We start from the raw sequence: 24,032 nt of genomic DNA, 5'->3' as shown, positions 1-24,032 counted from the left end.
TGCTAGAATGATCTCTAATCTGATCTAGTTTCCAGTTTCCAGGAGATTCTGGGGGTGAAGGACATCTTGAAACACTGCAAAGATGCCATCAGCCAAATCCAGATCAAGAACAATTGTACAGGGCCAATGACCTGGCTTATTTAAGAAATAAATGGCATACAAAAGAATGGGAATGGTTACAGATCTTAACAATTTAAGAGACATATCAAGGGCCTGGGATTTAGCCCAGTGGCGTTGTGCCTGCCTCACAAGTGCAAGGTCCTGAATTCAATCCCTAGTACTGAGGGCTGGGAATTTAGCTCAGTTGCACTGTGCCTGCTTTGAAAGTGGAAGGTCCTGAGTTCGATCCCCAGTACCAAAGACAAAAAAATCCAAAAAACCCCAAAAAACCTAGTATCGAGAAAAAAAAAAAAAGAGAGACATATCAGATGACATTTGGATTCTGATTTGAACAAACTTACTATAAAATATGAGATCATCTGGGAAACACGTACACTGATATGTGTTCATTGTGATAAGTGTGAAAATCAGTAGTGAATATTGTAGAAGCTAGGTGTGGTAGTGCATGCCGATAATCTCATACTCTGGGAAGCTGAGGCAGAAACCATGTGAGTTCATATTTTTTACTACTACTAAATCTTCCTGATGTCAACTATTTTTTGGTTTTTTGTTTTTTTTTTGTAGTGCTGGCAATGGAATCCAGAGGCCCACCCAGGATGGGCAAGTGCTGTACCAGCGAGTTACACTCCAGCTCCTCATGTCAATTTTTATACCAGTGCAGTGCAAAGTCCATTTTTTTTTTTTTTGATACCGGGGATCAAACTCGGGTCCTTGCGCTTGCACAGGAGGCAGTGAAACCACTGAGCTAAATCCCTGACCCTATTTTTTTTTAAAATAAGTTAATTAAAAAAAAATTTCTAGCTGGCTCCAAATTTCCCTGAATATGATTTTTGAGTGCAAAGGAAAGCCAAGACATTGTCTCAAAAAAAATTTTTTTTTTGGTATCCTGGATTGAACTCAGGACCTTGCGCTTTTGAGGCAGGTGCAGTGCCACTGAGCTACATCCCTGGCCCCTGCCTCAAATTTTTAAAAGAAAAAACCTTAAACTTCATTCCTTTTCACATCGTTTGAAATATAGCAGTAGTAAATTCAAGAACTTAGCATGCATTTAGTTTGTATTACGTTCCAGAATTTTTCACATTTCTTAATTTTTGGTGCTGATGGGGATTAAATCCAGGGGCTCATATATGTTAGGCAAGTGTCCTACCACTGATCTACCCCCCACCCCCTACATATTTCTTTTTTTTTTAAGAGTAGGAAAAATTTATTGAGAGAAAGAAAGCTGTCTAAGAGAGACGGAAAGGGGGCTACACATTTCTTCTTTCTTCTGTTAGGGCTTTCAGACGGTAAATCCTCCACAGGGTATAATCAGGTAGCAAGTGGCAGAATTTAATTCCAGTCTCATCTTTTTTTTTTTTTTTTTTTTGAGAAGGGATTACAGGCTGAGGCAGGAGGATCACCCTAAATTTGAGGCCAGCCTAGGTCACAAAGTGAATTCAAAGCCAGCCTAAACTACACAGTGACACACTGTGTCAGCAAAACCAAACCAAACCAAACCAAAACAAACCAAACAGAACAAAACAAAACAACAGAAATAAAAAGGTAGCTGGGCATATGCCTGTAATCTCAGCACTCTGGAAGGCTGAGGCAGGTGGATAGCAAATTTGAACTCAGCCTGGGCAATCTAGTGACTTAGGAAGACCCTGTCTCAAATTAAAAAATGTAAAAAAGGGCTGGGGATGTAGCTTAAGTGCAAAGGATCTGGGTTTAATCCTCAGTACAAAAAAAAGAAAGAAAGAAGGAAAGAAAGAAAGAGAAAGAAAGAAAGAAAGAAAGAGAAGGAAAGAAAGAAGAAAGAGAAATAAGCCTTTGGTTTCCTTGTGAAGGGAGGGCAGGAGGGAAGGGGTGGTGGACGAGCCGGGAGAGGGGTCCGTGTGCAAGTACTGGGGATTGTAAGTATCTGCTTTCAGACGTGGGGAGTCCCCAGGGTCTGAGTCTGTTGGCTTCAGGTTTTCCCCAGCCCAGGCCCCCAACCAGGATGGCCCAGCCCTCCCTCCCCACCACCCCCAGCTCCACATCTGGTACTGATGTCAACAGCCAGAGTGGGTGGTGACCATGTTTTCCAGCTCCCGCCCAGCCTCAGGGGAGGGGTGGATTCACTCACCCCCACCCCTCACTGCGACAGACATGGTCACATATGCATAGAAGGCCATGCTCTGGGCCAGACCAGGGGCCAGAAACAAACTTTTATTGCAAAATAAGGACCTTTATGTCACAAGGAGGTCAGATCTGGCCTCTTTCCTAGCAGTAGGCCTTGGAAGCTGGCCCTCACTTGGTCCTCTAGCTCTTCTAGGGGGTCTAGAGGGGACTTTGATACAGAGCAGGGGCCTTGAGGCTGTATATGGGTGGGGGGTGGGGACAGGGACTACTGTCAACACCAGCACCAACACCTGGCCAACTGTCTGTGTTGTCTTGAGACAGCTGCAGGTGTAATTGGGCTGCTTTTGGTGTGGACCCGGAGCTCCGGACACACATCCTGTCCACTATGCTGTCTGAGGCTGGGTATGTCATTCTGGCAGCTCCCACCTCCCTGAGCTCCTCCTTCATCTGGTCTGCACAGTGGGGTGGTGGTCAGCAGGCCGGACCTGCAGCTGGAAGGCTGGCGGGATGTTGAAGAGGCCGCTGACGGCTGGCTGGAGGCTCAGGGAGTCTGGAGAGCTTGGGCTTTCCAAGGAAAAGGCTTGCAGGATGGCCGTGAAGAAGAGGAAGAGCTCTGCTCGTGCCAGCCCCTCTCCAAGGCAGACTCGCTTACCTGGGAAGAAGAGGGGATGGAGCTGAGGCTGTCCTGTGCACCCCCAGGTCCGCTAGGGGGTGGGGTGGCAGTAGGGAACCCAGGGTGCAGGGGAGGTGCCCCCAGCTGCCACCCTCAGCCAGGCCCCATGGCTATACCTAAGGAGTAGGGCAGGAATGCCTCAGGTTTCTTGAACCGTCCTTCCACATCCAGGAAACGGCCCGGGTTGAACTCCTCTGGCTGCTCGAAGACTGCAGGGTCGTGCAGGACAGAGCCGAGGAGAGGGAAGATCTCAGTACCCTGAGGGAAACGATAAAACTGTAGTTCTTACCAGGCCAGACCACTTGGTGTAGGACAGCTGAGTACAAGTCTGGAGGGCTTGGGACGACAGTACAAAACACAATGACATCAGTATTAATTGGGTGTTAATTGTGAGCGCACACACACAACCTATGTGTAACAGGTATGTGGTACATGTATCTCACACACACATATATTTGGTCATGTGCACATCTGCACACTCTCTGTTTTTTTTTTTCAGTACTGGTGAATAAACCTCAGACCTTTACACTGAACTACATCCCCAGCCTTTTTTCTCATTTTTAAAAGTTTTGAAACAGGATCTTGTTAAGTTACTGAGTTGCCCAGTTTGAACTTGTGATCCTCCTGCCTCAGCCTCCCAGAGTGCTGGGACTACAGGCTTGTTTCCACCACACCTGGCTTCTCAGTATCATTGCACTGCTGCTGCTTATTGTATAGAACCCCTCCACGGCAGCCACAAAGAGGTGAATTGGTGTTTCACAAGCATTATCTTATAGCTCCAAGGTGATACAACTACTGTTCTCAATTTAGAAGAGGGGTATTTTGAGGCTCAGAGAATACAGCAATTTGTCCAAGATTGAAGCAACAGTGGTTGGATTTTAATGGCTGTGGTTTGATTCTACAAGGAAGCAAGGAGTAGCTTGTATTGACCTCAGGACCTGGGCTATATCGCCCTCTGGTGGTTCTAGGTCTCAGCTGCTTTCCAGTGAAGGGGCAGGGACTCAATAAATGAGAGACAGGGAGGGAGAGAGGAGGTAAAGGGACAGATCCTGTGTATCTCCAGTACAGTCTAACAGACAGACAGATAGGAAGACAGAAATTAAAATAAAGATGGCCAGCTTTGACGGCACAGGCCTGTAATTCCAGCACCGGGACGCTAAGGCAGGAGAATTGCAAATTTGAGCTCAACCTGGACAATTTATCAACTTAGTGAGAACTTGTCTAAAAAAAAAAAGGCAGTATTGGGCTGGGGATTTAGCTCAGTGGTTTTGCCGGACCCGAGTTCGATCCCCGGCACCAGAAAAAAAAAAAAAAAAATGGCAGGATTGAGCATGCAGCTCACTATAAAGGAGGCTCTGGGTTCAGTCCTCAGTACTGGGGGTAAAAACCAAGAAAAGGTCAGATACACCAATAGCATCTGTCTCAGCAAATGACTGAGACCCTGAGGCAGAGACCACCCTTGGGCCTTGCCCATCCACATACCCACCTGGGGCAGTGTGTATCCTCGGAAGTGAGTGGTCCTTGTGACGACGTGGGGCATGCCCATGGGCACCAGCGCCAGCAGCCGCTGAGCCTCGTGCAGAACTGCGTCCGTGTAAGGGAGGCGGACCCGGTCCCCCAGGCATGGTGCCTGGCCAGCCTGCAGCTCCCGCATCAGCTCCTCCTGAACTTGCTCTGCAAGCAAGAGGAGAGTAGGGGTGAGGGGCTCTGACCTTCCTCTCAGAAGCCCTAATGTCTTGGGCAGCAGTGATTCCGGGTGAGGCTGGTGGCAGGGAGGAGCAGCCTCTGAATCCTCACTGAGCCTGGGGCCCGCACATTCTGTGTGGGGCTTTATACATCTGTCCTCATCATCCCATAGCAGCCCTGCGCAGTAGGCACCAGAAACTGAGGCCTAGAGAGCCCCAAGGCACAGCTGATTCTCCCAACACCACCAGGCCAGTCCAAGCCACAGCCTGACTGCATTTAACATGGCTGTCTGACCCAGAATTCATTGGGGCTCATTCCCAGCCCTGCCTCTTTATCACTCACCCTCCCTGTTCTGTAATTTTTTTTTTTCATTTCTGAGTATTGAACCCAGGGACTTTTGCACTGAACTATATCCCTAACCCTTTATTATTACTATTTAAAATTTTTTTGAGACAAAAATCTCACTAATATGATAAGTTGCTCAGGCTAGGTTTGAACTTGAGATCCTCCTGTCCCAGCTTTCCAGAGTGCTGAGATTATAGCCATGCACCACAAGCCTGGCTGAGGGCCCCAGATTTTAATCTCCAGACCTGACCTGAGAGTCTTATGACTTCCTAGATGCATGGCCCTGGACCCTACTCAACTCATTCCAAAGTGGCCTGAGTGTCTCCCTTGAAACCTATTCCTTCCTCACCCCTCCTGGCCCATTTCAGGATGGGCCCACTGTTCCCAGCCACAGACTTCGGCCTGTCCTTGCACATCTCCCTCCCTTGTTATTCTCCAAGACCTGCCTATTCAGCTTCTCTTTCATCCTTACAGCCTCGCCCAGCACTGTCCTCTCCCTTTAGGTCCCTGTCCTTCTCCTGGGGCTCCTGGCTCCCTCTCTCACCCTTTATAATCCAATTCTTTTTTTTTTTTTGTCCTGGAGATCAAACTCAGGACCTTGTGCTTGTGAGGCAAGTGGCGGCACCACTGAGCTAAATCCCTGGCCCTATAATCCAATTCTGCAGGGAAGCCCAAAGAATTTTACTAAAATACAAAGCTGACCCTATATTCTCGCTGCTCAAAATCCTCCCAATGGCTCCCTATGGCTGAGAACAGCACATAATATACTGCCATGGGGACAAGGCCCTGCAGCCACCTCCTGGCTTGTCACTTGCTGTCCTTCACATTGCAACTGGCAGCCCCAAGCCTCTCACTGCTGACACCACAAGCGCTGTGCTCATTCTCCTCTCCAGACACTGGTTCAGCCTGGCTCCTCTACCTGTGCCTTCCACCCTCTTGAACCCTCGCTTCTGTCCCTGGGGCCTGGATGGCAGAAAAGGCTCTTACTTTGGACCTCAGGATACTTCAGAAGGAGCAGGAGGGCATAGCGGACAGTAGCTCCGACTGTCATTGTCCCAGCAAACAACAGATAAGTGACTGTCATCAGCAAGTTCTTCTCAGTGAATTCTGTGCTCAGGTTTTGTTCCTCCTGGGAGAAAGCAGGCAGAGGGGCTCAGAGAACACAGGCTGTGGGAAGTAGAGGTTCAGGGGAAATAGTCTTGGGGTGCAGAGTAGCAAGTTAAAACTTCACCAGGGAGTTTAAATAAATGTCTGGAAAAGTTGGGAAGTAGGCTCCTGATATTAATTTGCTCTTGTTGAAAAGCTTTAAAAGAAATAAAAGACGTCTAATAGGAAAAAATAGAGAGGAAAAAAGTGAAAGCGAGCCAGGCATGGTGCACATGCCTATATTCCCAGCATTTGCAAGGCTGGGGCAGAAAGATCTCGCATTTGAGGCTAATGTAGACTACATAGCAAGACTCTGTCTCAAAAGACCAAAAGCAAAGAAACAACGAAAAACAAGAACACAAAAAAGAATTAAACGTTGGTGAAGATGTGGAGAAATGGCAACCTTTGTGTACCAATGTACAGTGTGCTACTGCTAAGGAAAATAGTATGGTAGCTCCTCAAAGAATTAAAGATACATGGTATACGCCTTCAAACTCAGCTACTCAGGAGACTGAGGCAAGGAAATGGCAAGTTTGAGGTCAGCAAGTCTCGATCACAGAGGTGAGGAAGGAGAGAGGAAAGAGGAGACAAAAGGGAGCACAAGACGCCAGCACTCCAAGGCTTTCTGAGTGGGAACGGGAGAGGCGATGAGAGCAACGTACTGAGAGAGAGAGATGAATGGCAGGAGGACACAGAGAAGACATGTACACACACATGCAGACAGAGAAAGGGACCTGGTCCAGATGCCCAGGTACATTTGACCCCAAGGGGAGCAGCCAGACCACCAGCCCCATCCAAGAGGGACCCCACACCCTCCCTCAACCTTCCCCACCTGTGCCATCTTCAGCAGGAAGGCATCGACAAGATCACGTGCAGGTCCTGAGGTATCCAGGTTGCCCTGGTGCCGCTGCACCTGCTGGGCAGTGAAGGCAACCAAGGTGTCCAAGTGGCGGAGGAACTGCGTGTGGGGGCCAGGCAGCGGCTGCAGGAGCTGGGAGAACATCTCGTAGGTCTGCAGGGGGAAGCACAGCTGGTTTTCAAGGGGCTTGGTAGGAACTTTTGAGGTAAGCGGCCAGAGAAGGGTCCCATCCATCTACCTGGCCCCACGGGGAGCTGATCCCCAGCAAGGTACCACCAGCTGCCCGGACCACAGCCTGGAACTCCTCATCCTCGTAGGAGAAGCGGAGGCCAAAGAGGAGTAAGCACACGATGTTGGAGGTGGCCTGGACCAGCAGCAGGGAAGGATCAAATGGGCATCCTGCGGGGCATGAGAGAGGGAGAAGGCTGTGGGGATCCAGAGGGAAGCTGGGGTGGAGTAGACCCAGGGACAGAGTGGATACTGGACCCAACAATAGAGAGACAGGTATGGTCAGAACCACAGACAGGCAGATGGGTGGACGGTGGACCGACAGGGAGAGACACATGGACAGACCGGCAGGGATATAGATGGAGACAGATAGGCAGGGAGAAAGAGAGTCAGAGGCAGGCAGGCAAGGACAGGAGATGGACAGAGGAGGTCAAACAGAGAAAAGGAGGGAAAGAAAAAAGGCAGAAAGAAATGGGTATGGTGGTGCACAGATGTAATTCCAGCACTCTGGGAGGCTGAGGCAGGAGAATCACAAATTCAAGCCCAACCTGGGCGACTTAGTGACTTAGAGAGGCCCTGTATTGAAATAAAATGTACACGAAGTCTGGGGATGTATCTCAGTGCAAAGGCTCTGGTTCAATCTCTACTACCACAAAAAAAAAGAAAGAAAAGAAAGAAAAAAAGAGTCAGAGAGACAGATGAGGGTGGCAGGACCAAGACAAAGACAGGGTGGAGGTGAACAGAGTCCCAGCCCAGCCCCAGGTTTCCCCTCCTGCACCTTCCAGGGCGAGGCTGGGCCCTTCCCCCAAGGCACAGTGGGCTGGGCCCGGCCTGCTGACCTTCTGTCCCCTGGAACACCTCCACCAGATGCTGGACTTCCGCCTGGATTAGCTCCTCGCCTTCTCGCTTCCCCATGCCCAGGTCCCGCAGAACCAGCATAGTGAACTTCCTTAGCTGCCTCCACCGCTCCCCATTGGCGAAGAAAACTCCTGTGCAGAAAGCTAGACTCAAGGAGGGACTGGCCCCTTCCCTCTGAGGAGGTGCCCCCAGCACCCTGTCCTGAGTCCGTACCTGCCTGGCCCAGGGAAGAGGACTCAATAGGAGCTCAATAAATGCATAATCAAACCGGTTCCTCCACCTTTTGACTTTGGATTAGAGGGGAGATTTTCCTGAACAGGAGATACTTCAGGGCTCCAACTCTCTGATTAACCAGGATGAGTGCAGATTCACTCCTTCCTCTACTCATCTGCTGTTTAATCCCTCTTTTTTCCCCCTCCCATTTGCCTACCTCAGCACCACTGCCTCACAGTTGAAGTATGAGCAGAGGGAAGAGAGTGAAACTGCATTGTTTTCCTTCTTTACCCAAGACACCTGCTCTGGACAGGCCTTCCCCTTCTCCGAGCTCTCAGTATTCCCACCTGTTGATCCACTTTTTTTTGGTACTGGGGATTGAACTCAGGACCTTGTGCTTGCAAGGCAGATGTGGTGCCACTGAGCTAAATCCCTGGCCATATCCCACCTGTTGAATGACAGCCTGTAGTGGCCTCCTGGACATTTCCTGCTGGGTGTCCCCTGGCCCCACATGGCTCAAACTGGCCTCAGTCGCCCACCTCTCCTTATCTCAGTCCACCATCCATCTCCTGGTCTGTGGCTCTACCTCTCACCCTATCCCCCGGCACATGTACAGGCCCAGCTGGCTCCCTTCCCGGGGTCTCAGCATTCAGTTTTGTCCTCTGCATAGCGCCCACGGGATCTTTCCCACTCTGCCTATAGCCTTATCCTGCTTAAAATGTATAGCTCCAGCTGAGTGTGGTAGCCCACACTTGTAACCCCAGCACCCAGGAGGCTGAGACAGGAGGATTGCAACTGACTGCAACTTAGTGACTTAGTGAGGCCCTGTCTCAAATTAAAAAAAAAAAAAAAAGTCTGGGGGTATAGTTCAGTGCAAAGGCCCTGGGTTCAATCCCCAAGACAACACCCCTCCCCCCAACAAACAGAAAAAGGCTCCCAGGAAAACCAAAGATCAACTGCTGTGGTGTAACCAGGGGCCTGTTGACTTCTCAGCTTTATTACTCATCTGCTACACCTGCAGCAGCCTCTCTCACTTCCTCAAAGGTGTAATGACCCTGTGCCCAGGCCTGCGTCCCTGCTGTCCTCATGCCTGCATTACTCATGACCCCCCTCCTTGATGAACTAACTCCACTCAGCCTTCATGTCTCAGCTCAAATGGTCCCTCCTCCGAGGAGCCCTCCCTGGCACTCTCCACCACCAGTATAGGTCCCTTGTGGCCGGCTGCTATTGTAGAATTCTACTCTCTCCTTCTGCTGTCTTACTACAAGCACCCTGGGCCACAGTGACACTGCATCTGACTGGTCACCCGTGTCTCCAGTACAGGACCAGGCATAATGAGATTGTCAGCTGAGTGGATGAATATGTCTTCTCCTACCCCCTTGCTTTCATACATGCTGCTCTTTCTGCTGGGAATACCCTTTCCTGTCATCCTGAGTCTCTGCTCAGACATCTTTTCTTTTTTTTTTTTTTTTTTGGTACTGGGGATCGAACTCAGGTCCTTACACTTGCACAGCAGGCGGCAAAACCACTGAGCTAAATCCCCAGCCCCCAGACATCTTTTCTTCCGGGCAGACTTCCTAGATGCCCTGCACCCAATATGGAGTGTCCCTGTAGTCCCAGGGACTCCCCATACCAGCCTGTGCCTCTCTATCTGGTGCACTGCTCTGCGCAGTCCCTGTTTGGTGACAGGTCTAGCTTCCCACTTGCCTGGGTGCTCCAGAGGAGCAAGACAGGGGCTGCCTTCATCATTGCTGTGTTGCTAGCAGGGGAAGCCAGGGGTTGTCCATTTTCTGTCCCACCAGAGAAGGGTGTCTGTGTTTTTGAGGTGCTTGCTTATCAGTTTGCCAAGCCTTGCTTCACCTGGATCAGTGACTGTTACTACTGATTAATCCTGGTGATAGTATGTGCACAGGCCCCATTCTCATTCCATCCTTTGTACAACCCTATGGATAGGCATAAGTCTTGGCCCATTGTATAGACAAAGAAACAGAGGCACTAAAACCACTTGCAAAAAGTCACATACCTGTAAGTGCAGGCAGGCAGGACCCAGCAGTCCCCACCTCCTCTCATTACTTACCATGACCGTTAAAAGTCTGGTCCAGCGTAGCCAATGTTCCTCGCCCACTGAATTCCTCAGCCTGATCTCCCAAGGCCTCCTGCACAGCCTTGTGCCCAACCAGGACCACCACGCGCCGCCAGGGGCCCAGGTGGACAGTGAACACTGGCCCATACTTCTTACTCAGCTGTGGGCAGGGAGGGAGGAAGGGGCTGCTACTGTGGGGTTGGGGGGCTGCCTCTGCCAGTCAAGCTGTCTCCATTCTGGGGCCCTGGCCCTTGGATGAGTCATCTGGTCTGGCTTCTTTCTCCTCTACCAGAAGCCTGTGTCTTCCCCTCATGCACAAATGGACCCCTCGGCTGATCTTGAATTTGACATCCTCCTGCCTCAGCCTGGCAGACTGCTGGGATTACAGGCATGCACCACCACATCTGGCTTCGAAATAGACCCCTTGGGAGGCTCAGTTCTTCTTGCACCAGACTCCCAGGCCCCCTCCCCAAACATAGCCTTCGGTTCCCGTCCCAGTTCTTCTGGCCAGCCCCTCACCTCTTGCTCCAGAAAAATCCAGAACCCACTTTGGTCTCATCATTCATCATCCTTCCTGCCAAATCCAGCCCCTTCTCCAATCCCTGCTAAACCCTCAAATTCTAGAGCTGACACTGCTGAGCACCTGCGCTCTCTCTCCCAAGACACCCACCCCTTCCTATGTCCTTAAAGTCCCTCAGAATCTTTTAAAATGGGGAACCTCTTTCCACTCCCACCCATGCAGGTTGGAAGGCCCCCCTCTTCTTTCCAGGAACTCCGGGTTCCCTCCTAGCTGTGCTACATCCGCCCTCCCACACCATTCCTCCGCACTCCTCCAGCCAGGCCCTGCCCCTCCGAGAACCTGCGACCTCCGGCCTCGCGTCAGCCTCCTCAGTCCCTAGCACCCCGCTCCTTTCTTCTTCCTCCCTCCGTGTGGGTCAAGCTCACTAAGCACCAGCTACTCCGGACCTTGAGGGCTCCTGTCTCTCAGCTTTGGTCCCTGCCCACCACTTTCCCCGCGCTGGGGCCCCTCTGGCTGGGACCCCAGCTTCCTGCTCTCACTGCCTCTCCAGTACGTTGCAGGCTCTGCCTCTCCCGAGCTCTGGTCCCCCAGCCCGAGATCTTTCTGCGGCGCGTCCCTCGCCTTCTCAGCCTGGACAATCTGCTCCTGGCCCCAGCCCTGGGCACCGCAGTCCCTCTGCCCCGGGGATCCCTCCCACCTCCTGCCTGGGGTGCCCGAGGGGCCCCCTGCCCTGGGGCTCTGGCTCCTCTCCAGGGCACCCCGGCCGCTCGCTGGGACGCTCCGCGGCCCCTCACCCGCAGCAGCCCGGAGTACAGCGCCCCGGGTCGCAGCTGCAAGAGGTTCCCCAGCAGCGGCAGCTGCGCGGGCCCCGGGGGCAGGTGGCCTCGGGCCCGGCTCGCGGGCAGCGTCAGGCTCAGCAGGAGTAGCAGCAGGACGAGCAGCAGCGCCCAGGTGCCAGCCGCCTCCATCGCCGCAGTGGGCGCCTTCTGCTCCTGCTCAGGCTCCGGGCGCCGGGAAGGTGAAGGGCGGGTGCCAGGCGGCTCCTTCTCCGGAGAAATCGGGCGGAGGGGCGGGGCAGACCTGTCCCTTCGCCTACAGGCTGGCTGCTCCCCAGCGGCCACCGTCTCCGCCTGAGGTTGGGGACTGGCGCACCGACCGATCGCCAGGGCACCCAGGCTTTCCCGGGGCTGGGGGGTGGGGGTGGGGTGGGGCGGAGACAGCCCTTGGGGCCCCAGGTAGGGCGTAGGCAAACAGGAGGAACCTGGGAGCCGGAGACTTGGGCTGCAGGCAGCCGCCACACCTCGGCAGACCGGTGAGCCCGCGGAGCCCTCCTCGCTTCTACCTCCCTCCTCGCTGTTATGGGGTGTGCGTGCGTGCGTGTGTGCGTGCCGAGTCTTTGAGCCACTGTCCTCCCGGATCTTGTATCTGTGAACTAGGAGGAGGAAGTTGGCCTTTAAGAACAAGGAATCTGAGGTTCAGAGGTAAATAGGTTGGCCCTCCCAAGTCACAAGGCTAAGTGGCAGAGCTAGGATTTGGACTCAGGCCAGTCTGATTAATTCATTCACTCAGTCACTTAGAGGCAGCTTGCACATTGGTTAGGAACAGGAGGAGTGAAGCCAGACTCCTTGAGTTCACAGCCTACCTTCTCTGTGCCTGTTTAACACTTTTGTGCAATAGTGCTAGTTTTCGGGATTAGATAGGTACACATAGCCGGGTGTGGAGGTGCATACCTGTCATCCCAGCACTCTGGGAGTCTAAAGCAGGAGGATTGTAAATTCCAGTCCAGCTTGGGCAGTTTATTGAGTTAGTGAGACCCTGTCTCTAAATAAAACATCAAAAGGGACTGTGGAAGTAGCTCAGTGCAAAGGCCTTGGGATCAATCCCTAGTACCATACACATACACACCTGCTGTCATCTGCATACAATTTAAAACAGGACTAGGTGCACATGTAATAATTACTGTTAGGCAATATTTCTACACCTAATTGTTATTGAGGTCTAACTATAAACAAGACTGTTCTAGAGCTGAGGCTGCAGCTATGAGCAATGGAGAAAAGAGCCCTGCCCTCCTTGAGCTCATAGCCACATGCAAATTGAAATTAGATAATTTCAGGAAGTACTAGGGCCTTCTGGGGGGAATAGGGTTGTTGAGGAAGAAGGCAGGGGGTCAGATCCACACAGTCAGGAATTATTGTTGATTTGGATCACTGCTGTATCCCTAGAATCTAGTGTAGTGTCTGACACACAGTAGGTGACTAGTACATATTTGTTGCCTCAAAGATTGAATGTAGAATATAGGATAAGGGAGGTCTCCAGGGACTGTGTTTTATTACAAGAATCTGCATTTTATTTCTAGTGCAAAGGGAATGCTTTGGAAGGTTTCCAGAAGGGCAGTCGCTTTTTTTGTATTTTCAATTAACATTTTAGTCTGAAGACATGGTTTTTTTTTTTTTTTTTTGGTACTGGGGATCAAACTCGGGTCCTTCTGCTTGCACAACAGGCAGCGAAACCATTGAGCTAAATCCCCGGCCCTGAAGACTTTTAATACATACAGTGAAGTATGCCTGTACACGGTGTGAAAGAGACAACTTTCTATTGTTATGGGTTAGGTCTGAGGGTCCCTGAGGCTGAAATAAGGAATTTAAGCCACCCCTTTAAAATAAGTATGCAAGTTTGCTGACTCCTATTGAGGAAGAAGAATTTTAGGATGCATCAGTAAAAGGGATGGGCCAGGGATTTACTCAGTGGTTCTGCCACCTGCCTTGCAAGCACAAGGTCCCAAGTTTGGTCCTCAGTACCAAAAATAAATAAATAAAAATAAAAAATAAAAGAGGCATGAGAAGGATTTATTAGAAGTAGGTATAAGACACACTCAAGAGCAGAGTGTGGGTGCTCAAAGAAATGGGACACAATACAATTGGGAACTGGGGATCTTTTATGTGTTTTGGGAGGTGGAAATCTGTAGAATTCAACAATCTATAGTCCTAGTCTCAAGCTCAGTCTTAGTCTTAAAGGATGAGAGAGGATGGCCCACATTTAGTGAGCTATTTCTATGGGAAATGCCAAAAGGGAGGTCCCTTTATGGTGAAAGAGAACCATTTTGAAGTAAAAGGGAATGGGAAGACTCATTTGCATCTGAAAGGGAATTGCTCAGTTTTGCTGTTTTGGGAGAAGGAAGAAAAAAAAAAAAAAGTAAATAAGCCAGGTTTGTGTTCTGAAGCTGCAGTTTTCTTTAAAATACAGTTTAATTTTTTTTGATTTTTCTTCTTTCTTCTTTAGCTCGCTTTATTTTTTCTATCCAACCTCATTTTCCCCCTGAGACTTTGGTCCCTTACTCTGAAGGGTTTGCAGAAGGCTGATGGTCCACCTCCAGTAACTGCTTCAGGCTGAGGAGGGGCGTTGATCATACCTAGCCAGGGACCGAAATATTGAGTTTTATTTTATGAAGAGCCATTATCTTTTGATAGTCTGAAAAAGAAGGCAAAGACATATGAGACATTAGCCCACAAAACGATGAATCATGCAACAGACAAGAATTTTAGGGCTGAGAATTTAGCTCAGGGGTTACACCGCCTGCCTCGCAAATGCAAGGTCCTGAGTTTGATACCCGGTACCAAAAAAAAAAAAAAAATTCTAATGCCCAGTATCATACCTAGGAAAAAATGAGGACTTTTTTCCACCAGGTTATTCTATGGAAACAGGATGACAGCCAGTTATTAAAGAATGTTAATTGTGGCTAGAGAAAAGTTTTTCTTCTGGCCTTTTTGATGAAAAGTCTCATTTATTGGTCATTGAGAGACATTAGACCTGGTTGTAAGGTTTAAAATTATTGTTGTGCTTTGTAGCTGTTCTATAAAAATTTGAAGTTTTATCTAATCCTCTCTCTGTAAAGATGATACCCAATCATGGTAGCCCAAATGCACTAGAAATGGGCAGTTGTTCACATGCATCTTTGTTAATGCTTTTGGCATACTGCTGGGCCCAGGAAAACATTAGTTCCTTTACTGGAAAATGGTATAAGGGTTAGGAAAAAAATGAATAATCTGACTTTGATTTTAACAGAGATAGTGCAGGTGTGAGAGAATATATTTAGGCCAAATGAACTCATTTAACTGATCGTGAATTAGCTTTCTTATTCTTCTTGAAGAATATTTGTCTTTTAAAGGAGTACAGTAGTACTGATCACAGGTCTCTGACTCTTTGACTTCTTGATCCTGTAGAGTCTCAAAAGGAGCAGGTTTAATTTTTTTTTTTGTACCAGGGATCAAACTTGGGACCTTGTGCTTAAGGGGCAGGCAGAGGAACCGCTAGATCCCTGGCCTAGGTTTAATTTTTGATAAATGAACTCAAGAAGTGTGTCTTTGTAACTTGACAGCTGTGGGTGTGTTTAAATGAACTTGGTAGGGGCCCTTTCATTTAGGAAGGTGCTGATCTAAAGGTGACTCTTTTTTTCTAAACTTTAAGTAACACATGATCCCTGGGTTGAATTTTAGGGATATGAGTTTCATAGTCTGGTGCTGGAAGGACTTTACTTGCATATTTTAGTAAAGTCTTTTGTACTTACCTAGATTGATGATTTATTTAATCATTTTTTGTGTTTTGGGGTCCGTGACTAGATCAGCAGCTAGAAATGGCCTGTCAGAGCATTTCCTAAAGGCTTAGCTAATGAGAGGCTTTAGGAGCAATTTTAATCCTTAGTAAAGCAATAGATAACAGTTTTAGGCAAGACTCTGAGGTTTCTTGGCATAGTTTTTCTCAAGGTGGTTTTAATATGTAAATTGGCCCTTTTAACCTTTTCTGATGCCCGAGGATGCCAAGAATATGAAGATAATAAACTATTCCTAAGGGTTGTGAAACTTCTTGTGTCACTTTGGAGACAAAAGAAGGTCTGTTATCAATCTGGAGTGACTTGCAAAGTCTAAACCTAGGAATAATGTCTCTTAACAAAGCTTTAGCAACTTCTTGGGCCTTTTAGTAATGTCCCCCTAAAAGGGGATAAATATTTTGGTGCCAGAGAAAGAGTTGCCTGTAAAGAGGGGGAAAAAAAAAATCTCTTCTTAATGATGGGGTAGGACATTCTGGGAAAACTAGGAAAGCTGAGTAAAAGCTAGTTTCCCAATTCTGCAGATTAGAGGCATTATAAAGTGTTTGGCCCTAGGGATACTATCAGCACCAATCACAATATAGGTCTTATTAGAAAAGGGTCCAGGAGATTTGAGTAAGGCAGATTTACATGCCCAGTATTTAAAAGAAAACTTACATTTTTATTTGGCACATTAAAAATTACCCAAGGGGCTGGGGATTTAGCTCAGTGGTTCCACCACTTGCCTTGCAAGCGTAAGGACCTGGGTTTGATCCCTGGTACCACAAAAAAAAAAAAAGGAGAATTATCTGAGGCTTGTCTAAGGTGATGCCCATTTTGTTGAGAGAGGCTTTGAGGGACCTCAAGCACCTGCAATCTTTTGGGATTTTTGTCTACTTTCTCTCTTATAAAATAGATCAAGCTAGAGTATTGAGATAAACTGATAGTAGACAGATTAATGGGGAAAAAACATTTCAATTACATGCATAGGCACGAGTTTCATGAAATATGAGAAGAGGCTAGAGGATTGGAGCTTATTTAGCTGAGCTACAGAAAGGAATAGGAGCTTGTGGCTTTGGGTTGAGGTCAGGCCACTGGAAGTGGAGAGGATTAAATGCTTGGTGAATCAAAGCTGCACATAAAAGTCTCTCAGGTAATAGAGGTGATCTCAGAGCAGTCTTCTTTCTGATGTAGATACTTTACCAATATAGATTTCCTTTAGAGATGTAAATTTCTTTTACAAAAGGAGAGTTTTTTCCTGTGTCTGCAGTTTCATAAAATAACCAGGTCAAAATATGCCAAAGAAATGGAATTTCAGGTAGCACATTCTGGTCTTGTAAGCCATACTTTGGAGTATGTGTCGTGAGCCCCCATTATTCCTATCACATTGCTTTCATTGTTGCAGATCTACTCATTTTACACCATCAATTATTTTATTGTTTTGGATGTGTTACAAAGTCAGTTGCAGATATCAATATACTTTATTTCCAGATATATCAGTTGTTGGGAGCAATGCTACATAATTCTAGGGATAAATCATTTGGTTAGCCTAGTTCTCTTGCCTACAGCCCAGCTACAGAATAACTCCAGTTTGGCCTCCGGTCACAACTGAGACTTCAGTGATCCAGTGATGCTGTGATTCTCCAGGACAAGAAACATCCTGGGAGAACAAACACCTGCTCAGTTCCTCATTGTTCTTGGACTGATTAACATCTTGTTTGCCGGAGATGTACTGAACTCCCTGCAAGCCTTCCGTTACACCTTGTTTATCCCAATGTGAACTATTGAACTCTCTGCAAGTCATCTGTTACATTTGTTTCTCCCGATGTACTGAATAAAAGGTGCGGTAAGCTGGGGGCTTTTGTCTTTGCTGCCCAGAGCAGCACTGATCAGACCCAAAGCTCAGCTTCTTCTCGGTCTTGATAGGTCTTCCACTACCTCAGCAGCTATTATGTATAGTAGCTGCCCTCTTCCTATGGTGCCTTGCCCCTCCCCTGGGTGATGTCATGCCAAGATGGTTGCTCCCACCAAAGAATAAACCCTTCCTCCCAGCATGCCCCTGGTCCCACCTAGAGAGTAACCTAATACTCGCTCACCCCCTACCACCTAGTGACGTCACCGGCTCCTCCACTCCCTGATCACTACCTCACTCAACCCCACCTCAGCCCCTACAAGCCCCACCCCAGTCTCTATAAAAGACTCTCCCTGCCCCAGCCATATTGCTTTTGTCTCTCCTTTGTTCAGAGACAGCCCGGCAGATCTATTCCCCTAATAAAGGCTTGTTGTGGCCTGGTCTGGTCTTGGTCTTCGGCACTTTTACCTGACATTTCTGGTGCCGTGACTCGGATGGTAGATGGTCCATTAACGGACGATCCCCCACAGGACGGGGTTGATTGGCCTTTTTGGCCATCTCCATCGGACCAACCCTATCTGCCGTTGCCAGGACCTGCCGGGGCTTTCTACCTTTGCCATTGCTGACACTACACATCCACACCGGTCACCAATCTCTGGGTGAGTAGGCAGTTCAGCCTCCCTCTCGTTGGGTTCTCTGTCTCATTTTCTCTCCCTTTGGGGACTTCTCAGAAATCCAAGCGCTTGGTCAGAGAAACCCCCACGGGCCCTGGGCCCAGGACCGTGCCCCTGAGAGACGTCCCATCGGCCCGGCTCCTCTCGTTCTCTCCCTCTGGGAGACTAACTCGGAGATTGTCAAAGGAGACAAGGACGCTTCTCCCCTTTGTCCCTCTCCCAGGGGGCTATCTCCTCCTCACCCACCCTAACATGGGAGCCCAACAATCCAAACCCCTTCCCTCAACGCCTCTGGGCTGCCTCCTGGCACAACTTAAACCCCTTGGATTGTTGGGACCAGACTTTAAGCCAAAAAGACTTGTTTTCTATTGTAATCAGGTTTGGCCTCAGTATAAATTAGATAATGGGTTTCAATGGCCTGAAAATGGCACTTTTGATTTTAATATACTACAGAATTTACACAACTTCTGTCAGCGCAATGGCAAATGGTCAGAAATCCCCTACATACAAGCCTTTTTCTACCTACGCTCTCGGCCCTCCCTCTGTCAATCCTGTTCTCCTTCTCAAGTACTCCTAGCCCAAGCCTCACAGTCCATCCTTCCTGATTCCACTCTTTCTGATTCTGACTCATTTGATCCAGCTGATCACTCACCACTAACACTTCCCCCACCTTATAAACCCCCAAATTCTTCTTATGTCTCATCCCGTGCTTCTTCTCCTCCGCCATCTTGTACCTCTTCTTTGTCTCCTTCCACCTCACCACATGGCCCTTCTCCTCCGCCATCTTGTGACCCTCCTCCTCCGCCATCTTGTACCTCTTCTTTGTCTCCTTCCACCTCACCACATGGCCCTTCTCCTCCGCCATCTTGTGACCCTCCTCCTCCGCCATCTTGTACCTCTTCTTTGTCTCCTTTCACCTCACCACATGGCCCTTCTCCTCCGCCATCTTGTGACCCTCCTCCGCCATCTTGTGACCCTCCTTTACCTCCTCCTACCCCATCCCCTGCACCTCACATCTCCCCACCCCACACCCGTTCTCGCTATCCCACCCTTCCACCTTTAGCCCTGGCCACACAGATGCCCCTCCGAGAGGTAGCCGGGACTGAGGGCATTGTTAGAGTACATGTTCCCTTCTCTTTCTCTGACCTTTCTCAAATTGAAAAACGCCTAGGCTCCTTTTTCTCTGATCCCGATGTTTATATCAAAGAATTTCGCTACCTTACTCAGTCTTATGATATGACCTGGCGAGATATTTATACAATTCTTTCAACTACTCTCTCCCCAGAGGAACGCCAGAGGGTCTGGAGGGCAGCCCAGGCAGCAGCAGATGATTTTCATGCCACAGATCCAACTAAACTAGTGGGTACCCAGGCAGTGCCAGATACTCAACCTGATTGGACTTACCAGGATGGAGACCCAGGCAGAGATCTCCGAGACTACATGATTGTTTGTCTCGGAGAAGGCTTAAAGAGAATTTCACAAAAGACAGTTAATTTTGATAAAATTAGGGAAATAACTCAGGGACCCCAAGAAAATCCAGCACAGTTTCTTTCTAGGTTGGCTGATGCTCTTCAAAAATATACCAAAATTGATCCCACCTCTCAGGCAGGCACGATTGTTATTAACACCCATTTTATTTCACAGTCTGCCCCTGACATCAGGAGAAAACTAAAAAGGGTTGAGGAGGGCCCCCAGGCCACACAAACTGAGCTCCTCAATGTTGCTTTTAAGGTGTTCAATCACCGTGAGGAACAAGCAAAACAACAAAAAGTGGCCAATTACCAGATGCTGGCAGCAGCCCTACAGGGTAAACCACCATCCTGCAAAAGGACATTTACTCGTGATGGGCCTCCTGGGGCCTGTTTTAAGTGTAATCAGACTGGACACTGGGCTAGAGAATGTCCCAATCCCAAGCCACCGCCTGGCCCTTGTCCCGACTGCAAGCAGACGGGTCACTGGAGGGTTGACTGTCCCCTTCGCCAAAGAGGTAAGAGGCCATCCCCTCCTCAAACCCAGTCAGCAGGTGTGGAGACGTCTCTGTCAGAGCTCATCGGCCTGGCGACGGAGGATTGACGGTGCCCAGGGTCATCTACAGCCCCCACGGCCATCACTCTCAATGAGCCCAGGGTAACTGTCAGCGTCTCAGGTAGGCCTATTTCATTTTTACTTGATACGGGGGCTACCTATTCGGCCTTACCACAGTACTCAGGTCCTACACATCCCTCCACGGTAACTATTGTGGGAGTTCAGGGAATACACTCAAGCCCACTAAGTACACCACCCCTAGCTTGTTCTCTGCTGGGCAGTACATTTTCACATAGTTTCTTGGTTATTCCTAGCTGCCCTACCCCCATCTTGGGGAGAGATATTTTAACTAAATTTAGGGCTTCACTCACCCTTCACTCAGCCAATTTAGACCCTACCAGTATTCTGCTGCTCCTGGCTGCCCCCCTGACAGATTCAACTCCCAATCTAACTTCACCTTCTCCTAGGGAGCTTTATATTGACCCCTCAGTCTGGGACACCTCTACCCCTTCTGTGGCTAAACATCACCCTCCCATTCAGATCTCTCTCAAAGATATCACTCAATTTCCAAATGTTCCCCAATACCCTTTAGCATTAAAACATTTAAAAGGATTAAAGTCTGTAATTACCAGTCTACTCAACAAGGGACTTCTCAGACCAACTCACTCCCCCTACAACACTCCTATCCTTCCAGTTTTAAAAACAAATGGTTCCTACAGATTAGTACAAGACTTAAGAGCCATCAATTCTGCTGTACTTCCTTTACACCCTGTTGTTCCCAACCCCTACACATTACTGTCCCATATCCCCTCTTCTTCACATTATTTCACGGTTCTAGACCTCAAAGATGCCTTTTTCACCATCCCCCTACACCCCAACTCACAAAATCTTTTTGCTTTCACATGGACTGACCCTGATACAGGACACTCTCAACAACTTACTTGGACAGTTCTTCCACAGGGTTTCCGGGATAGTCCACACCTCTTTGGACAGGCCTTGGCTACTGACCTCTTAAAGTTAAACCTGTCTCCCTCTAAGCTGCTCCAATATGTAGATGACTTACTTTTGTGCAGCCCCACCTTCACACTCTCTCAACAACACACGGCCTCATTACTTAATTTCTTATATAAAAAGGGGTACCGAGTCTCTAGGGACAAGGCCCAACTCTCCCAACTCACAGTACAATACCTTGGGGTTAAGATCTCATATCAGCAACGAGAGATCACCTTGGACCGTAAACAACTTATTCGGGACCTCCCCATCCCCTCCTCCAAGGCTGAGATCCTGTCTTTCCTGGGGCTCGCAGGCTTTCTCCGCTTATGGATAGCAAACTTCAGTCTACTTGCTAAACCCCTGTATGATGCTTCCAAGGGAGACCCAAATGAACCTATAAATAATACTTCTATCAAGGGACCATTTCTCAGGCTTCAGGCTGCTATCCTCTCTGCCCCAGCACTGGCTCTCCCAGATCTTCAAAAGCCATTCATTCTGTATGTCACTGAACAAACAGGATTGGCTTTGGGAGTTCTGGGACAAAACATAGGATCACACTTTGCCCCAGTTGCCTACCTGTCTAAACAGCTTGATTACACAGTCCGAGGCTGGCCTACATGTTTACGTGCTCTGGCGGCCGCTTCCCTCTTAGCCCAAGAAAGTTCCAAACTTACCTTTGGCCAACCAACGACAGTGAAGTCACCCCACCGCCTACAGGACTTACTCACTCATTATAGCCTCTCACACCTGTCCCCCTCTAGGCTACAGCTCTTCCATACCACTTTTATAGAAAACCCATCTTTCTCTCTTCAGTCCTGCCCCTCCCTTAACCCAGCCACTCTCCTTCCTGAGCCTGTTCAGACACTCTCCCACTCGTGCACAGAAACAATTGAAAACCTCCTTCCCTCTCTCCCTAATGTCTCCTCAGAGGCTATCTCAGACCCAGAATTCACATGGTTTATTGATGGCAGCTCAATTTCCAGCCATGTGCCTGGCCAGAAGGGGGCAGGATATGCAATAGTTTCTTTCACACAGACCATTGAGGCTAACACACTCCCACACAACACTACCTCTCAACAAGCAGAATTAATTGCACTCATCCGAGCTCTTACTCTAGCTCACAACAGGCGAGGCAATATTTATACTGACTCCAAATATGCATACCACATCCTACACTCTCATAACTCCACTTGGAGAGAAAGAGGCTTTATGACCACAAAAGGGACACCCATTATTAATGGACGTCTAATACATGCCCTTCTCCAAGCGGCCACCCTCCCAACACAAGTGGGGGTCATTCATTGTAAAGGACATCAATCATCTTCCTCTCCTATAGCTCAGGGAAACAACAGAGCAGATCAAACTGCCCACAATATGGCACAACAATGTGTTCCCCAAAGCCAAAATCAGTTGTTAATCATTCCACCCTTAAAACCTAACTACTCTCCTCAGGAAAAGTCCAAATACATGAAAAAGGGTGCTACACTAAGAAATGATTGGCTTCTATATCGGGGACGCCATGTCATACCTGATGATCAAATAATTCCTCTCCTCACTGACATACATAACTCACTCCATATAGGAACCCAACCCCTCCTGCACCTTCTCAGGCCTTTTCTATACCACCCATCCTTAGCGTCACACACACAGACAATAACACAGGCCTGTCCCATTTGCTCAACCACCAGTCCCCAAGGTGGCTTTCAAACACGCACAAAGACTCACCAGTCCAGGGGACAACTACCAGGAGAAGATTGGCAAATTGATTTCACACATATGCCACCTGTAAAAAAGGTTAAATATCTCCTAACCTTGGTAGATACTTTCACGGGGTGGATAGAGGCCTTTCCCTGCAGGTCAGAAGGAGCAGCTGCTGTAGTTCATGTGCTCCTAACAGAAATCATTCCTCGATTTGGCCTTCCACGTTCCATTCAATCAGACAATGGACCTGCCTTCATCTCTCAGATCACCCGACAGGTAACAGAGACACTCAATATACAGTGGAAACTACACATCCCATATCGACCTCAATCATCAGGCAAGGTAGAACGAGCCAATGGGTTAATTAAAATTCAGCTAACTAAACTCTCAATAGAGCTCAAACAAAATTGGATTACCCTCCTCCCTTTAGCTCTCATGAGGCTTCGCTCGACACCACGAAAACCATTAAATTTAACCCCCTTTGAGTTGATGTATGGACGACCTCTCTTGTTTTCTAACTTACCAGACCCATCACCAGCACTTGCTGATTATATCCCAACACTTAACTATGCCCGTCGTCTCCTTCAAACTCTGGCTAACCAAACTCTCCCCTTTCCGGACTCGTCAGGTATTCTACATCCTCCTCCTCTTTCTCCAGGTGACCAGGTATATCTCAAGACCCTGTCCCCAAGACCCCTCCAGCCACATTGGGAGGGACCTTTCACTGTTTCATTAATAACTCCTACTGCGGTAAAACTCCAGGAAAGAGTCCCCTGGTTCCATCTTTCCAGGATAAAAAAGGCTCCTCCAGATTCCCAGATAAAACAGCCTGAACAACAATCTAACACTGCCAGATACTCCTCTATTTTCACAGGACCTACTAAACTCAGATTATTCCGTACTCTCACACAGATTCCAGAGGAAAGTTAACCTCTCTCTCTCATTGACATCTCTAACTTTATCGGCTCAAAATCCAATTGACTTTCCTAGGTAATACGGATGCACATCCTCTTACAGCAGCAGTTTCGGGCCTTCCTTGAGTGTGCTCTGGAAAACGTCGCTTGGTGCTCCCCACAGGACGACATCCCTGAGACAATCTTCCAGTGGGTAACAGACCTCTGGTTACAGGGAACACTAGCTGATTTTTCATGTTTTGAGATAGGGCTCTTTTCTTTTCTCCTCATTTGCTGTTTGTACACACACCTTCATCTGCCTCAAGACATTCCCCTTTGTTAGGGGACCCATGGGGTATTGTGATTCCATATACACAGGGTCACCTACAGATATCCTCAGCCTTCTCTTATTAATTCTTTCGGGCCTTCTCTTTGGGATTGGGCTCACTGCCACTGCCCCAAGAGACTGGAAAACCATAGA

The 24,032-nt window shown here is 48.6% G+C and overlaps 1 protein-coding gene and 1 long non-coding RNA gene across 3 annotated transcripts; one reads left to right on the top strand and one right to left on the bottom strand.

Annotated features, from left to right (window-relative positions):
• Positions 1-2,287: 2,287 nt before the first annotated feature.
• Positions 2,288-12,254, bottom strand: Cyp2s1 (cytochrome P450 family 2 subfamily S member 1). Its single transcript, XM_004872980.4, has 9 exons — positions 11,626-12,254; positions 10,306-10,471; positions 7,997-8,146; positions 7,168-7,328; positions 6,903-7,082; positions 5,912-6,053; positions 4,380-4,567; positions 3,010-3,151; positions 2,288-2,872 (listed from the first exon to the last, which is right to left on the bottom strand). Exons 1-9 carry the CDS (start codon positions 11,797-11,799, stop codon positions 2,664-2,666), a joined length of 1,512 nt encoding a protein of 503 aa, XP_004873037.1. The 5' UTR covers positions 11,800-12,254; the 3' UTR covers positions 2,288-2,663.
• A 5,514-nt stretch (positions 12,255-17,768) lies between these two features.
• Positions 17,769-23,820, top strand: LOC147821322 (uncharacterized). 2 transcript variants are annotated; one of them, XR_015447129.1, is made up of 4 exons: positions 17,769-17,924; positions 19,671-19,746; positions 19,956-20,085; positions 23,649-23,820. It is a non-coding gene; the product is annotated as an uncharacterized LOC147821322 (long non-coding RNA). The 2 variants fall into 2 exon arrangements; XR_015447130.1 differs by lacking the exon at positions 19,671-19,746 and having other exon boundaries at positions 17,773-17,924.
• Positions 23,821-24,032: the final 212 nt, after the last annotated feature.

The sequence above is a fragment of the Heterocephalus glaber genome, unplaced genomic scaffold (assembly GCF_053883595.1).
Source record: "Heterocephalus glaber isolate CG9 unplaced genomic scaffold, H.glaber_assembly_v1.0 deba00001744, whole genome shotgun sequence".
NCBI classification, from domain to species: domain Eukaryota; kingdom Metazoa; phylum Chordata; class Mammalia; order Rodentia; family Bathyergidae; genus Heterocephalus; species Heterocephalus glaber.
Note: the sequence above shows the minus strand (reverse complement) of the source record. Positions and strands in the feature narration are given on the sequence as shown.